The sequence below is a fragment of the Melitaea cinxia genome, chromosome 2 (genome assembly GCF_905220565.1).
Source record: "Melitaea cinxia chromosome 2, ilMelCinx1.1, whole genome shotgun sequence".
NCBI classification, from domain to species: domain Eukaryota; kingdom Metazoa; phylum Arthropoda; class Insecta; order Lepidoptera; family Nymphalidae; genus Melitaea; species Melitaea cinxia.
In genome coordinates, this window is record NC_059395.1 from 13,535,459 (window position 1) to 13,552,716 (window position 17,258).

At 35.3% G+C, this 17,258-nt stretch overlaps 1 protein-coding gene across 1 annotated transcript; it reads left to right on the top strand.

The window, feature by feature from the left end:
• Nucleotides 1-3,146: 3,146 nt before the first annotated feature.
• LOC123665245 (1-acyl-sn-glycerol-3-phosphate acyltransferase alpha-like) lies at nucleotides 3,147-15,658 on the top strand. The gene is made up of 5 exons (XM_045599578.1): nucleotides 3,147-3,487; nucleotides 4,499-4,632; nucleotides 4,709-4,890; nucleotides 5,523-5,691; nucleotides 15,288-15,658. The coding sequence occupies exons 1-5, from the start codon at nucleotides 3,297-3,299 to the stop codon at nucleotides 15,455-15,457; spliced, it is 846 nt and encodes a 281-aa protein (XP_045455534.1). The 5' UTR covers nucleotides 3,147-3,296; the 3' UTR covers nucleotides 15,458-15,658.
• Nucleotides 15,659-17,258: the final 1,600 nt, after the last annotated feature.

Sequence of the window (17,258 nt, forward strand, 5' to 3'; positions counted from 1 at the left end):
CGTCGACCTACGTTGAATTATACCACATAACTTTTTACTAGATATACCAATTTTGATAATTCTTTTTTTTGTTGGAAAGGTTTGTTGAATACCCTTAGTTTGGTACCGTGATAAGGAAACCAGGATTTGATGATGGGATCCCAGAGAAATCGAGGGAAACTCTCGAAGATCCGCATAATTTTTTACTGGGTGTACCGATTTTGATAATTTTTAATTTAATCGAAAGCTGATGTTTATCATGTGGTCACATTTAAATTTTAACGAGATCTGATAACTACTTTTTAAGTAATCTTTGATAACGCGTAGTTACTTGACTATTTTTCCTTCGATCTACGTTGTATTACTTGTCGATGTAATTGAAGTTGGTTTTTTTCGTTTGCGAGCAAATACTAATGGCTATCCCTGCTTTCTACTCCGCGGGACATATTTACGTGTGTATTAAGTGTATCGAAAAAAATATGTGTGTGTATGTACCTATAGTCAGCTGATATCTACAACATCTAATATATAAAATTCTCGTGTCGCAGTGTTTGTAGTTAAACTCTTAAATCTCTCCTTAAATTTTGTTTGCATATTGAGTAGGTCTGAGAATCGAACAACATCTATTTGTCATCCCCCTAAATGTTAAGAGTAATCCACCTCTAATTTTTTTTTTTTAAATTTTTAGATAAATTGTTGATTTTTTATTTTTTTTTATGATACGACATTAAAAAATAAGTACCTACATACACCCTAAATTTTCATCCCTCTACGATCAACCCCTATTTTTCCATCGCAATTTTTATTTTTTATTATTTTTAATAATTTCCTTTAATTTAATTTTCACTGATGATGATTTTTTTTCTATTCAATTTGATCTCCTGCCTTCGCTGGTCGACAACTGATCAACTATCAATCGATCAGTTATCCCCGCTAGATGTCTACCGTTGTCACCTCTCATCCAGCAAACATCACGGAGTAGGGATGAGAATGATACTTTCATTGTCTACAACGCTTTCGATTATAAGTAAATCCCCGCACACTTATAGTAGATAGTTTATTGGCAAAACAACGTTTGCCGGGTCAGCTAGCAATATATAAGCATAAAGTTGTTTACCTTAGGAACAGATGACTGCGTGTAGTTATATGTTAAAGATATTTATTTGTTTATTTATATTAATTTAGTTCACACATCAGGTTCAAAAAAAATTGTGTAAATATATATCGTCATATCTTAAATATATAAATTACCCGTCACGATGTTTGTCCGCGATGGACTCCTAAACTACTCCGAATTTAGTCAAATTTGCATACCGCGTGCAGTTTGATCCAACTTATATTCATTAGCATTAAGATATGCTATATTTTATATTCATATATGTTATTAAGAAAAATTACATCTAAGGGAAAAAAAGGCTAAACGAAGTTCGCAAGTTCAGCTATCAGTCATCATCATCATCACTTCAGTTTAATACAGTCTACAAAATTTCATGTTTTTGCGTTCAGCGGTTTTTGCAATTTCGTGATGAATGAATGGCTTAGCGATTTTATATATATAGAAGATAAAATATATCTAATGTAGTACATTGATATATGGATATTTAAATAAAATTAGTAAAGATGACAAAAAAAAATTATGTGGTGTCATGGGACACCAGGTAGGAACGAAGTTTCTTCGGATAGTACAGAAGCAACACAATTAAAAAAAATGTTGAATTTTATATATATTTTCTAGTTCTTGTTTTTTTTTTTTTTTTTTGTTGATTGGTTTCTTTATTTATTTTTGTCGACAGTAATATTTTAGTTTTACAAACGTCTTAGTATACAGTCGTGTGACTGATATTACCTCACTTCCGTTATATATATTATTCTTACGGTTTTAGTATCACATTTCTTTCAGTTCGGTCGCCCAGCCAAATGTCAAGCCTGCCGTAAGGAACTTCGTTCCAATAAACGAGACACATGGAGCGAAGCCCGATACACAACAAACAAACATTATTTGTTGTTTCTGTTTCACACGAGGAAATTTATCGTGCTATCTCATATTTTGTTGTTGTTTTAGCTAATGGTTCGCCGAACCTTTACAGTGCTGTCAGCTTAGTAAATTTTCCACTAAAACTGGTGGTTTCGACACACCATTTAGTAGTGAATATTGCATGTAGTGACTAGAGGATGTTTAAAGTAAAACTATTTTACGCACGCTTGACTTGGAGAGTAAGTGGTGATTGCGTGACGAGAGCGTTACGAAAAGTGTGATCGGGCGAGGTGAACGGAAGTTGATAGGGAGACATAAGTTAGTGAAGATAGAAAGAGAAAGAGTTACGTTTCGTAAATTTTACGTCAGTCGTGTGATCTAAAGGACATTCGAGTAATTTATAACTTTTAATTATTTTACTTAATGATAATTTTCACAGAGCCATCTTAAAACCCGTGTAGGCATTGCTGATATTAGTTTAGGAGATTTCCCGTAGAATATTTTGCTGCCTTGTAGGCATTAGTACTATTTCACACACACACACACACACACACGCTCACACGCACACACACACACACACATCAGCCTATCGCAGTCCACTGCTGGACATAGGCCTCTACAAATTCGCGCCAAAAATGGCGTGAACCCATATGTGTTGCCCATAGTCACCACGTTAGTCAGGCTGGTCGGTGACCGCAGGGCTGCCTTTGTCGCACCGAAGACGCTGCTGCCCGTCTTCGGCCTATGTATTTCAAAGCCAGTGGTTGGATGGTTATCCCGCCACGCCATCGGTCGGCTTTTTAAGATCCGAGGTGCTAGTGGAACTGATTTACGCCTTAGTCGCCTCTTACAACACCCACGGGAAAGGGGTGGCTAAATTCTTTACACCACACAGCAACCAATACTAAATAATCATGTAAAAGTGAAGTTGGCGATAAGTCATCAATGAAAAACGAGTTATCACAAGAAAAAAATAATTTAATAGTTAATTAATACTTTTAATGTTATGATAAAAGAAAATGATATTTCTTCATTATTTTCTTTCGTAAAGAGATAAAATATATTACTTATAGGATTTTTTTTTTGGTTTCGAGTATTCGACCATTTTTGTAAGTGGTTTTCTGGTAGTTTTAAAGGTTGATTCTGGTGAGAAGCCAGTCAAGCTGTTGGCAACACCCGATCGCCATACCAAGCAGATTCTTGGCAGGTTCATACTTCATACTTCAATAGAAGCGTCAACATTAGTGATGTGATAGATGATATTGTTTATTATTAGTTTTTTAATATTTTAAAAAAAAAATTAGAGTTTGGTGTATTAAACTAGTATATAAAGTGGTCTAAAATGTGGAATTACATCGTTTATATTTTACTATTTATTATAGCAGTATACGTTAGTAAAAAAAAAATGTATACTATTGCGAAAGTTGTGGAGTATTACTTTAAATTTGGTACTATCGCTTTTTTTATTGTATTTAATTCTTTGATTTTAATGCCATTATTTATATGGAACGGCAAAAATGTGAAAAACGCACGGTAAGTCTCAGAAGTGACTATTTAAAAAACAATAAGTTCCAAATTATCTACTAACTAAACTACTCGCTACTAAGTACTTTAGAAAATAGAAATTATATTTAATAATATATCGCAAACCATTTAAACTTCATCAAAATCATAGTACGGCAATTTAATAAAAATCTCTATCATGCGATTTTTATTTATTTATTTATTTTATCTATACTTTATTGTACATCACAAATATATTACAAACAAAGCAGAAAGAAGACAGACAGCGAAGTACAATGCTAATGCAAGCTAATTAGCCATTTCTTCCAGACAACCCATCGATTTTTGTGAGCTATGAGCACACATTTGTAGGTTTTAGATTTTATCAAAAAGAATTGGGTGGTTTTATGAAACTACGATGCAAGTGAGTTTTAGTGAATAAAAACATTTACATTAATACACAGATCAAAACACAAATACTGCGGAACACTTGCACGAATAAGTGAGAATATAAATGCAACACGGTCAGCTGATGCAATTTATGGGCGCTGCCATGTTGGCCTTGGCTGCTCTGCCGTGCCCTTTCCCTTTATCCCTACTTTGCAGCCAGCTCTAATGCAACACGGTGCGACATGCGATAGATGAACCAAAAATTTTGGGGCTATAGAATAAAAGTTTCACTTTTAAAACTTTATTTATACATTAGATGATAAATAAAGAAAAGATATATAAACAAAGATATATAATTGATATTTGACTAGTACTCCTCGCATGTTCTGCAACATGCCTTCTGCTGCGGATGTTTGATTTCCGCTACAAGCTCGGTGTATTATATACCCATTTTTATAATTATGTATTATTCATTAAGATATGAATTTGTCTATGTCAGTTGGATGTTACCTAAAACAGAAGCGTTTAGTTAACAACCTTTAATATATTATTATCCTAGGGAACTTATTATTGCATCTCTTTAATTTTCTTTAGTTACAAAATAAATGCATATACTAAATATTACTATTTTATTAATTTCTTTCTCTTCAGACTTATGGCAGAAACATCTAAAAATGTTACAAAACTCATAGGTGTTACGTGGAACTTAAGGAATCCCGAAATTATATCAGAAAATAGAGGAGCTATTATCATATTAAACCACCAATCCTTCTTGGACTTATTAGGTAAGTATTTATAAGAGTTGATCAATTTGTGGTGAATATGTTTAATGCATATAATTTTTTTATTTCTACTCTGCAGGTGTATGCCAATTTTGGTATGCATGGAAGAAGGTAGCAATAGTTGCCAAAAAAGAAATGTTTTATTTCTGGCCATTTGGATTGGGTTTATATCTGATGAATGCTATTTTTGTAGACAGAGGAAACCCTAAAGTCGCTCATGAATTGTTACTAACCAAATCTAGAAATGTTCTTCAAAATAAGGTACTATTTAAAACAATAATTGACACCTTATGGTACTTATGCAGGGTTATAATAAAAAGTCAAAATATTTGTATACCTCAGTAATAGAATTTTTTCTAATTTATGATCAATGTTGAAATTTAACAATTAATTGCTTGTTTTAATAATGCAAAACATGGATGTTTTCTTTTACTTTAAAGGATAGTTGATGACTGATCAATGTCTGTCATTTCTCAGTAGAAATAATAAGATCAATAATAATGGCTCAGTGAAAAATACAGTAAGCACACAAAATGAATAAACCCCATAATTTGTTTCTATAATGACACATATTGCGAATTAACAGAACACAGCAAACATCCATTAAGTTAGGTGGCCCACCTCTGTATGGCCTACCAGCCACAGAAACATTTCGTATTACATAAAGTAGGCAAATAGATTTTATTCTTATTCTGATTAGTTTCTCAGGATACAAAGACAATTTCTTAAAATATATCTACCAAAAGATGCCAATTTTCCCAGAAGTAAAATGTGTTTTTCAAAATTACAGATAAAGTAAAACACCCATGCCTTACGGTTGGACTTACATATACGTACATGTACATGTACCCTGTTACATTAAATTTACACATTATTGTTACATTTTATTGCAGATTAAACTACTAATTTTCCCCGAAGGTACGAGAAATAGTGATTTTACTAAACTATTGCCCTTCAAGAAGGGGGCTTTCAACATAGCGGTAGGAACTCAAGTTCCAATCATTCCTATTGTAATTTCACGGTATTATTTTATTAATCATCAGAGACACTTGTTTAATAGTAGTTATTACATTATAACATTATTTATTAATAATTTAGTATTATAATTGGGTTATTTCAAAAACTTTAATAACTAGATACCTAATGCATAAGATAAGAATTAGGTATAGACATTGAGGTATCCCTTATATGCGTAAAAAAAATATTTTTCGAATATTGAAAGCATGTACATATTTCTTTATAAACTACCTACACTTATTTAAATAACCCATGCCGATAGGCTCTGAAGATTTTGAAAATTGTTGTTTTCAGCCCTTTTTGTTATGTAGCTAAAATAATTGAAATATTTTTATATTATTGTTTTTAAATCGTAATCACGATCAAGATCGGACTAGATATTTCCTTTTGAAGATCTCTTTTCAACACTGAGGATGCACATTTCTATGCTCTTCCAAAAAGTGTAGGGAATATTGCGTTTATTTTTGCAGCCATCAAACATGAAAATTTTGTATTAGTTTTACAGCTATTTTAGGTGTATCATTAATGCCGTGTGGTGTCGGCCGAGTAGAATAGCACCACCTCCTTTCTTCCCGTGGGGGTCGTAAAAGGCGACCGAGGGATAAACCTGGCCAAAAATCATCAGGGTCCTGGAGAAGGAAAACTTCATTCAAATTCAAAAGAAGGAAAACCCGGAATGGGGTATCCGTCAAGCATTCGTAGCATAGCTCTAAAATGCGAAAGACTCCTGCAGCCGAACTGACTCCACATGTATCGATTCGTTCGTTCCTGTGGACCTAGCCAATGCGCGAGAGCGAGAGAGTGGCGCAGAGCTTAGGCAACTCTGCGTTTTCCTGAAGAGTGTCCTAGGCGACATAGTGTCTGTCTGACACTGTCTAAATCGTCTGCAATAGACGGACTAAGACCAATGATTAACTGCCCTTAAAAGAAAAACTTTTCTTTCTGCCTCTAAATAGGCAACATCTTCGCCCAAGTTAAATCGGGTCTCCAGAAGAAATTGCTATTATTTCTAATTAAGAAAATAGACTTATCTAAGCTATCCAAATTATTTTAAAAATCCTAACGACAGCGCTTGTAGTGCGCTTGTTGTGTATCTTATGTTCTTTATATATTTTTTCTAAACCTGGTAAAGGTCCACAAGTTTTTCACAGTTAGGTATAGCTCTGGAAAGAATTCTAAATTATATTTTACAGTCTATTTCACTTCGGAGAATTTTAAAAAATTCCTGCAGAACTTGACGCTTAAACGGTAACGATTCGCATCAGCTAGCTTAGCTTTAGCTTTTTTTATTTCTTCTTAATTCCACTACCATTTACTAAATATAACAAATACATGCTTCTTCTTCTTCTTGTATAATGACTTCCGTGAGGATTTGCCAAAGTCAGAGTGAGTCTATGATTTTATGTTTAGATGATGATCCTGATCTTTGCAAGAAATACAGGAGTACATGAGTGTCCAAGTCTAAGGCGACATATTGTTGAACAGACAAATTTGTAAGCTTGACGGTATTGGAAAAACCAAGGTCTTGGAGGGATGGAGTCTTGAATTTCAGCATAATGTCTGCCACAGGATCTGCTTGACTGAGACCAAAGGTTACTCTGCATTTAGTCATCATGTGAGACTTTGCAAATGGGATGAGATCCTGGCAATATACTCTAAATTGACTAAAGATACCAGATATTGTGGCTTCTTTAGCATAAGCATCTGCACTTTCATTACCTAAAATACCACTATGTCCAGGAATCCATGCAAGCACAACCCGAATGTTCTGTGAGTGGCATTTAAAAAGTAACTTTCTTATTTACAGGATGTAAGAAAATTTGTTTTTTGACCGAAATGGGTTTGACACAATAGCTTTAAGAACACTTCTGGAGTCTGCCAGTATAATGTACTTATCTAAATGATGTGATTCTATAAAAGAAAGTGCTTCTAAAATAGCTATTGATTCTCCTGTAAAAACAGAAGACATGGCAGGTAATTTAAAGTTTAAAATCACATTTACTTTAGGGATCCAGACAGACACAACAACGCAGCTATGAACAGAAAATTTTGATGCATCCGTAAAAATAAGTATCCAGTCCTTAAACTGTTCGTTTATTATTTGATTAAATTGAATGTTAGCAATAGGTAAACCTTTTGCAATAGAAAAGTTAAGGATAATGTGAGGTGGGAATATAAGAGATTCAAAAGGAGTATCAAAAAGGGGATTAAGTCGGCATTGATAGATAGGGCAAGGGAGACTAGTCAGTTTTTGGTAACCAATTAAGAGGCATGGAGGATCTTTGTGCAACCAATAATTAGAGGAAGAGAAGAGTTGGGAAAGAGTATGGAGTTTACTAATAAGTGGGTGATAGTGGGATTGAAAGACTAAAAAGGAATCTATCAGATAGGTATTGTCTTCGAAGATGAAGAGGAGGGTCAACACATTCGACTTGGAGAGCATTTACTGGAGAGGATCGCATGGCACCTATAATGATTCTTAGTGATTTGGACTGGACCTTATCTAATGACTTTAAAGATAATTTATTACAGGGTTCTAAGAGAAAAGTTCCATAGTCTAAATGACTACGGACAAGGAAATTATAAAGTAGCTTCTGGGAATAAGGATGGGAGCCCCACCATACTCCTGAAAGGGACCGTAACATATTAATGTTCTTTTCACATTTCTGGTTTATGTGATTAATGTGATGTATACCGGTCATCTTTGAGTCCAGATAAACACCCAAGAATCTTACACTATCTTTAACCGGGAAAACTTGTTGGTTACTAGTTATATTATTGTCAGAAACAAGTCTGGAACGAGAGAAAACCACTACAGTACTTTTGTCAATAGATATAGACAACCCATGATTACCTAACCAATCATTCAAATAGGCAATGGCAGAGTTAAGTCGAGTAGTGCATTCATTTATGTCTTTGGAAGAAATATATAGTGATAGCTCATCTGCATATTGAAGGACATTGCAAAAACAATTAACTGAGAGGTCTAAGTCATGAGCATATATGAGAGCCTTGAGGAAGTCCTTTCCACACCATTCTTGGAGGGAAAGAAGAATGTCTTGTAGATATAATAATAGAGCGGGAAGAAAAATAGTTGTAGATAAAATTTGTCATCCTCACAGGGATACTCAGATTTAGCATTTTCTTCCTGAGCACCGGAAGAAGAACATTATCATATGCAGATACCGCATCAAGAAATACTCCCACAACTGTTTCTTTTTTAGAGAATGCAATGCGTAATTCTGTCATGAAGATCCCAAGGCTGTCCATAGTACTAAAGCCTTTTCGAAAACCGAATTGACTTTTGGAAAGGACTCCTCCACTTTCCATAATCCATTCCAATCGGTTTTTAATAAGATGTTCAAGGATCTTAGCGATAGTAGACGATAATGCTGTTGGTCTATAGCCATATGGGTCTGTACTAAGTTTTCCAGGTTTCAAGATAGGCAAAACTATTTGCCTTCGCCATTCATTTGGAGGAACTTCCGATTGATATATATAATTTAAAATATCTAGGCAAAGCTTTTGAGTAGCTGGACCACTCTTGACAATAAAAGAATAAGGAATACCTTCCTCACCAGAAGAGGAGTCTGTTAAGGACTGCAAAACCAGTTGAAATTCCTCCATAGAATAGGGGGCATCGAAATGATTCGAATTTGATGGGATATGATTTGAGGTTATGTATGTTGTACACTCTTCCAATGAAGGGACCGATAGAGGTGCCAACTTTTGCGAAAAGGCATTAATCCCAGTAGATGTGTCATTGGACTGATAGTTATCACTAGGAGAAAGTGTTCCTCTATATCTCCTAATGTTTTTCCAAACAATAGAAGAGTGAGAGGTAGGGGATTAACTTTCGCAAAAGTGTTACCAGCCACTCTTTTTCTTTTTAGAGATCACTCTATTCACTTTAGCTGCCACTCTTTTATAATTTAAATAATTATCTAGACTCATAGAAAGAGAGTATTGTCGCTCTGCATCTTTGCGACGCTTACATGCATTTGAGCAATCAGCATCCCACCAAGGAGGGAATGTCCTTTTAAAAGTGCTAGAGCCTTTTAAAGGAATTACCTTTTCAGCACTTTGCAAGAGTGCATTTTTAAAATAATTATATACTAGGTGGACGTTATTTGATTAAACAGGAGAGATATGACTGACTTCATTATCCGTAACTACTGCAAACTGTGACCAATCTGCTTTGGCCACATTAAATTTCAATCTAGGAGGAATAGGGATAACAGTAGGTCTAGAAGAGAATGATAGTGATATAACAATTGGAAAATGATCGCTGCCAAAAGAATGAGGGAGAATGGTCCACGAGGATAGGGAAGGAAGCGATGCAGAACAGAATGATACAGCACTATTTGGGTTTTGTAGAGGGGAAAACCTGCGAATGGGGGACCCGTCATTTAACATAACAAGGTTATAATCATCTAAGATATCTAAAAAATATGGGGAAAATAATCACAATAATGGGAACCCCAAGATGTGTGATGAATGTTAATATCACCTAACACAACAATAGGGGGAGAAATAGAGGAGAGGATAGATGATAATTCACACACGACGTTAATATTGGGTTCAGGTATATACACAGAGAAGAAAGTAATGTTTAAAATGCGGACAGCCACAATATTGATTAAGTCACTGTGTGAGGGAATGGAAACGGAAGAATATATACAGTTCCTGGAGACCAGTATGGCTACTCCAGCTTTGCCATCAGTCCTGTCGTCCCGGAGGCATGCATAGCCCGGGACTCTAAAATGAGAACCAGGTCTTAACCACATCTCCTGAACGGCAAGAATTAATGGATTGTGCTTTTTAATTAAATATAATAATTCATGGATTTTGTTTTTAACGCTACGACAGTTCCACTGTAGGATGATGTGCTCCATTGTTGGGAATGAGGTTTGCAAGCTGAGTTAAGTTTTTAATGAATATTGTTCGGTAGCTCGGAATCACTGAACAAGGAAAGCAAGTTAATCAGGAGAGAGGTAAGAAGTTCAATAACGTTATCGTTAAGAGAGAGAGAATCATTTGGGAATGCACACCCATTTGGAGATTCAGAAACAGGTGTCTCTACAATCTCCTATGAGCATGACTGTCATAGCCGGGTGTGATAGGGGGAGGAGGGTGTCGAGGAGTAAATACTGTTTTTTTATAGGAGGAGTATTCTTTCTCTTTATAGAGGAAGCAGGAGAAGAGGGAGAGATTCTTGTAGAATCAGCAAATGAACGTCTTACATGAGGGAATCTGGCAGAAGCTTCGAGGTAAGAAATGCTTTCTTGAGACATGATCAATTTAATGGACTTCTGCCTAGAGTATTCTAGGCAAGAAATATCATTTGCTGAGTGTGGACCAGAGCAGTAAAAACATGTAGGACATGATACATTACATGTTTCCCCTTCATGCATCTGGGAGCATTTATAGCATCTGTGTTTGGACATACATTGTGCTTTAATATGTCCAAATTTACAGCACTTGTTACATTGTATTGTTAGTAATAGATATGTCTCAACTGGTAGAGAGGAGAAGAAACAAACACGAGGTGGGAGCTTTTGAGAATTAAAAGTAAGGACAACTGACTGGGGAGGCAGGTAGGGGAAACATCATTAACAGCTTCCCGGCTTAATCTCCTAGCTTTCATAACCTTACCGTATCCAAGGGGAACCTCTAAATTAGCTACAAATTCCTCCATAGACCAATCTACTGGGACATCTCGAACAATTCCCATGCGAGATACACTATAAGATGGAATTATTGCGGTAAATCCAGCAGCTCCAAGGGCGGGATGGTCTAGGAATTGATTAGCATGTTCGGCTGATCTAAATTCAATAGAAATTCGGTTCCTACCGATTCTCTTGATACCATCCATTACAATGTTTTTGGTGTTGTTTTTGAATAAGAAGTGTCCAAATTGAATAGGGCGAAGACCCATACCGCTATTGGATTCAGACTCAGGTTTGATGACATGAACAACAAACGGAGCAAAAGCATCCGAAGAGTATAACCTCTTGTCGTTTTGAAGTTCGGGGCTGGTGTATGTTAATTGAATTGAAGGAGTCGACGAAGATGGGTTTACAACTAACCTTTTAGTCTGGTCAGAGTCAGAAGGATCGTTTAAAGGTTTTTTTTTCTGTTGGTTTTGTTACCCCCGCCGGGGTCCGGTGGGTCGGTATCCATTTTTTTAAAACAAAAAAAAAATAAGAAACTACTTACAACGTACACTTAACAGTAAACAACACAAACAAATATATAAATAATTCAATTCAAGTGGGAATTGCCAAAAACAAAAAACAAAATCACTAAACACTCGAAAACGCTTGTATCTAAAACTTACCAGCACAGAGCATCCCAAATACATGCTAATCATAATAATAAGAAAGAATAAATGACAAATATCACGAGTACGCGCCGCAACTTCCGCGCAATAGAGGATCGGACAAATTTTCAGAAAGCGTTTTAAATTAATCTTTATGGATAACTTATTTCCATAAAAAATAAAATTATTTATAGCCTTTTGGGTATGTACTGAAAATCATGTTTTAATATTGTTTGTTTAAAATCCCGCCGAAACGTCACGCTATGTCATCTGAGAGCACGTGACGTCATTTGGAGTAATAACAATGAGCGCGTTCCACCTAAGGCCCACAACGCCATCGATCACGACCGCTAAAATTGCCGTTTCACTAACGTAAAAAACGCCGTTGGCGTCGTGGGCGGGTTTTATAAGTGGAACCCATATTTGGGCGCTGTTATGCGTCAGGCGTCATCTGTGTGCTCGCAATATGGCGGCATGGTGAAAACAATGCGGGCGTTGCGGACAAATGACGTCACGTACTGTAGTTGGTGTTTCAGTACAGATTAAAAATATTGTTAATGACAACATTTTATTTCTTCATTTAAATGAATTAAATTATTATTCGATAAAAAATGATTAAACAGTAATTCGATAAAACAGTATATTTATTTATTATCTAAGTACATTATAGATTTTAATCTGATTACTGTCCGATCCCCTTTTTGTATGAACATGATAAGATAGATGCAAGTCGGCACGGGTTATCGTACTCCAAATGAGGTAAAATTTATTTCCGAGTGTTTTAGTAGCAAAGGGACAAAACCAAGACAGCTGTGTTAGAAAATTAAAACTTTCAGAAATAAGGGACACCTTAACATACATATATATGTCTCTCTCTGTTTCCAGACGTTTGCAATAGATTATAATTATGGTCGTGTGAATGCATAGAGCAACACGGAGGGGAGTGGCCATTGCGTTTGTTACCGATACAAAACTTTCTGTCAATTTTTGCGGGGGAAAATTACACACATGCACACTTTATCTAATTCCCACACAAAAATAATCGTCTGTCACTACGAAACTCACACATACTAAATTAAAATCACACTTACATTTTTCACACACACATAGATACATTCTATGTCATTACAGTATAATGACACGCCGCAACTACACTGAAAAGTTGCTAACAGCCGTGGTTGTAACAACTGTCGATATGCATTATCGATAAATTCAACTACTCGGTTAGGGAAATAATGTTTTTAAAGTGATACAAAGGTAAGATATTATAAAAATAGACTTAATTTATTATATACTACAAATCAAACATCTTCATGTAAAATAAACGATTATAAAGAGTAAAGATTTGATTGTTTGTTTGTTAGCATTGAATAGGCTCCGAAACTATTGGACCGATTCAAAAAATTATTTCATCGTTGAGAAGCTACACTATCCTTGAGCGACATAGGTTATACTATATTTTTAAAAATATTAGGGATCTTTACTAAAACTCCAATAATGTAACCCAAGGGATAAAAAAATATCCTAAAAAATTCCTTACATTGCGTGCGCTGCAAAAACGAATGATAATAAAAATACAAAATGTAGTAAGACTTTGTAGAATACATCATTATCTACTATAATTGTATTTGCTCGCAAACGAAAAAAAAAACTGACTTCAATTACATCGACAAGTAATACAATATATGTAATATATACGCGTTATCAAAGGTTACTCAAAAAGATGTTATCAGAGCTCGATGAAATTTAAGCGCAACCACATGATAAACATCAGCTTTCTATTAAATTAAAAATTATCAAAATTGGTCCACCCAGTCAAAAGTTCTGAAGTAACATACATAAAAAATACACTCGAATTGAGACCCTCCTCCCTTTTTGGAAGTCGGTTAAAAAGTGTCGCGACAGCATATGTCTAACTATTATAATTATTTCAAAATACGTTTGGTGCAACGTTGTTGTGCCAACAATGCCAGTCTACAATAAACGATTTAAAATTAACCCGTGATGTCAACGAATCAGGAATAGGGAGCGTAGCACTAATGGCATCATAAGATGATAGCCTGTCATCTGCTAGATTGAATGATTTGTTGATGACTCTGAAAGGATGGATTTAACATTGTTAATTTTCAAAGTTGACAAATCTAAGTTTCGTTTCACTACTATGACAAAGGTGAACCATATCTTGATTACCTTGTACATGAGACAAAAAAAAACTTACGGGACAAAAACAGTGTGGCGTTAGTGTTGGTTTGGTGCCCTCGACTAATCCTTCTATTGTTCGCCAACACTTGAAAGTTAGTTGTATTGATATGATCTGAACAAATTACACTATTTTTTGTGGGCGTCCAGGTCTGTCTGTTATTACAATTTTTTTCCATGTATTCCTTAAATTTGGATTTTCAGAAAACCTGCCACATTTTTATATAAAACATTATGGTCGAAGTTCACATTAAGTAATTCTAGTAAAATGTATTAATACTCGTAATACGCGTATTATATTTAATTTAATGCAATTTTATTATATAACTATGTTTATTAAAAAAAGCTAGCAATATTATATTATAAATAAATCAAGATCTCAAAAATGTCTGTCACCTCTTTTGCCTTTGCCGTTTTTATCGATAACTATCTACAAACAAACCGGTAACAACACTATCGCTCGGCGACAGTGACTTCTCGGAAATAGACTCGGAAGTAGAGATAGGAAATATCAGTCGCTCGACCGATCCGCATATTGTATGAGGGCGAGCGGCCTATGTTGGTAAACAAATCGAGTCAACACGACCGATAATATTTGTAATTTTTAAGTTTAAAAAAGGTTTAAAAGTAGTATACAAGTAATAATGTGATTAAAAAATACTTACGTATGAAAGGTAACGCCATGTTTTAGTAAATTTGACGTGGCAGATCTTTTTTTGAAGCTAAAAACAGAACAATTTGGCATTTTTTGAAGGACGTTGATTCAATCGCGCAACTAGATTTAGTCTAGTGATCAGTGCGGCTGCAACTAGTTTTATTGTACGCATATGGCCATTTGGCCTTATACCTTGACAGAGGGGAACGCCTGTACATGGCTACTCCCCTCCGTGTTGCTCTTTGTGTGAATGTGCTACTGTTCTGTAGACTTTTTCAGTATAAAATTAGTAGAAATTGAAATCAATTAACTTATTATAGTTTATATTGAATTGCATAACTTAAATTACTAGTTACAAATATTAAACGTTTGCATATAGTAAGGAAAATACAAACTTTTTTATAATAATTTTAATATTTACTATTTTTCTTAGTCAATATCATATAGCTACTTATTTATTTGTAGGTCGAGTCATTGCAGAATGTTTGGAGCCAATATCTACTGAGGGTTTGACTATGGATGATGTCCCGAATCTTATAAATAGAGTACAAAATACTATGGAGAAAGCCTTTAAGAAACTTTCGGATGAGGTGACAAAAGATTTGCCGTCTGATTATCCCTTAGCAACAAAATAACCAATTACTAAAGGAAAATTTGCAAAAAAGTTTAGGAATTCATGAATATAATAATATACATATAAGTAATGTATAAGCAATTAAAAAAAAGAGTCGGAAATGTATTTTTTACGTAACATTTTATATTAATTGGTGTGGAATATTTGCTTTTTTCTTTTTATTGTAAAGCCTAGATAATTAACGAAATTATACTTGTCACGTCATCATCATTGGCCTCAATCCGTCTGTTGCAGACGATTTAAACAGTGTCAGCTTGAATTAATTACACAGCTCTTTGTGACTGAATAAGCCGATACGTGAGCGACAACCTTTGCCACACGCCCTGCAGGTAAACCGGGTGGTGTCAGCGACGGAAGAAGCTTGTTGTTGTTGCGTTCTTCTTACCGCTAAAGTCTCAAACCAAGCTTGATCGTGTACCTTGCGTCAGTCCACAACAACTTTACGCCATCCGTCACGATTCTCGGCAACTGCTTCCCAGAGAGAAAGAGAAGTCTCATATTTTTGGACCATCTAATCGTCTCTGGTATTTTGAAGAGCAATTCGTCTTCTACCGAACGGCCTGGATGAGTGGATCTTTTTTTTTACGACGGCAATACACGCCACGACGAGGGAGTGGTCTGTTTCGCATTCGGCGCTGTGAAAGGTACGTGTGTGAAGTGTTTCGCCCAGGTCGCTCTTTCTAGTGAGTATTAGGTCAAGTTGATGCCAATAACCAGAGTGTGGATGTCTCCAGGAAACCTTACTTGATGGCTTTCCCTTGAAGTAGGTATTGGTAACGCAAAGTGAGTGTCTTAAAGAGAATTCGAGCAAGCGTTGCCCGTTTTCGTTGATCTTACCAATGCCGTGGGTGCCAATACATTCTGGCCACGCACTGTAATTTTGGCCGACGCGAGCTTTTAAATCACCCAAGATGTAAAGGCGGTCTCGGGGTTTTACTTTCTGTATCACAGATTCAAGTTGGTCGTAGAACTGACTTTTGGCTTCATCGGTTGCCATCAACGTTGGAGCGTAGGCGGAGATGATTGTAATAAAACCGCACTTGGTATTTAGACGCAACACCATAACACGCTCTGACACACCGTGTGGTGTTTCTATGGATGACAGGAAGTCGTTTCTTACCGTAAAGCCAACACCATGCTCGCGAACGGCTTCAGTGTCTTTACCTTTCCAGAAAAACGTAACTTGTCACATAATTTCGCAATTTATCTTCATTATAAGAGATTTATATTACTTTTAAAAACTTTGATTTAACTTGCAATGTATGTGTATGTAATGTTTGTTAAAGTGGAATCTTACAACTCAATTTTGAAGCATATATTTTTAACTGATTAAGCTGAAATTTTGTACACACGCTAAGTATGAATGACATAGCACGTTTAGCTAGGTGACGTCATTCTAAATTCGACATGGCGTCCAGACCCAAGATGGCGGAGGAATTTAGTATAGGTACTCCTATAAAATAATTGCTCCAAAATATATAATAACAAAGAATTTAAATAAAGTCTTGTTTTAATACAACGATGACGTTTTATTTTGTATGACATGTACCCGCATTCTGCGCACAAACAGTATGCTTGCATCTCTTAAATTTTTTATTACCCTAGCCCCATATACTTCATAATTGTTGTTTATTTATATTTTGATTTGTATTCCTTACCTTAATATTGAGAACAACTGTGACTTATAAATTGTAGCACACACAAATATTTTAATATATTTCTTTTCTTATTGTAAGTTATAAAACATAGAACTTCGAATGTAAATATGCCAAGTCAAACCCAATAAGGGTTTAATGGCATTG

Coding starts and splice junctions, on each gene's coding strand:
- LOC123665245 (XM_045599578.1), top strand. CDS start 3,297: ATGTGGAATTACATCGTTTATATTTTACTATTTATTATAGCAGTATAC. Junction 3,488..4,498: donor AAAAATGTGAAAAACGCACG/GTAAGTCTCAGA, acceptor CTTTCTCTTCAG/ACTTATGGCAGAAACATCTA. Junction 4,633..4,708: donor ATCCTTCTTGGACTTATTAG/GTAAGTATTTAT, acceptor TCTACTCTGCAG/GTGTATGCCAATTTTGGTAT.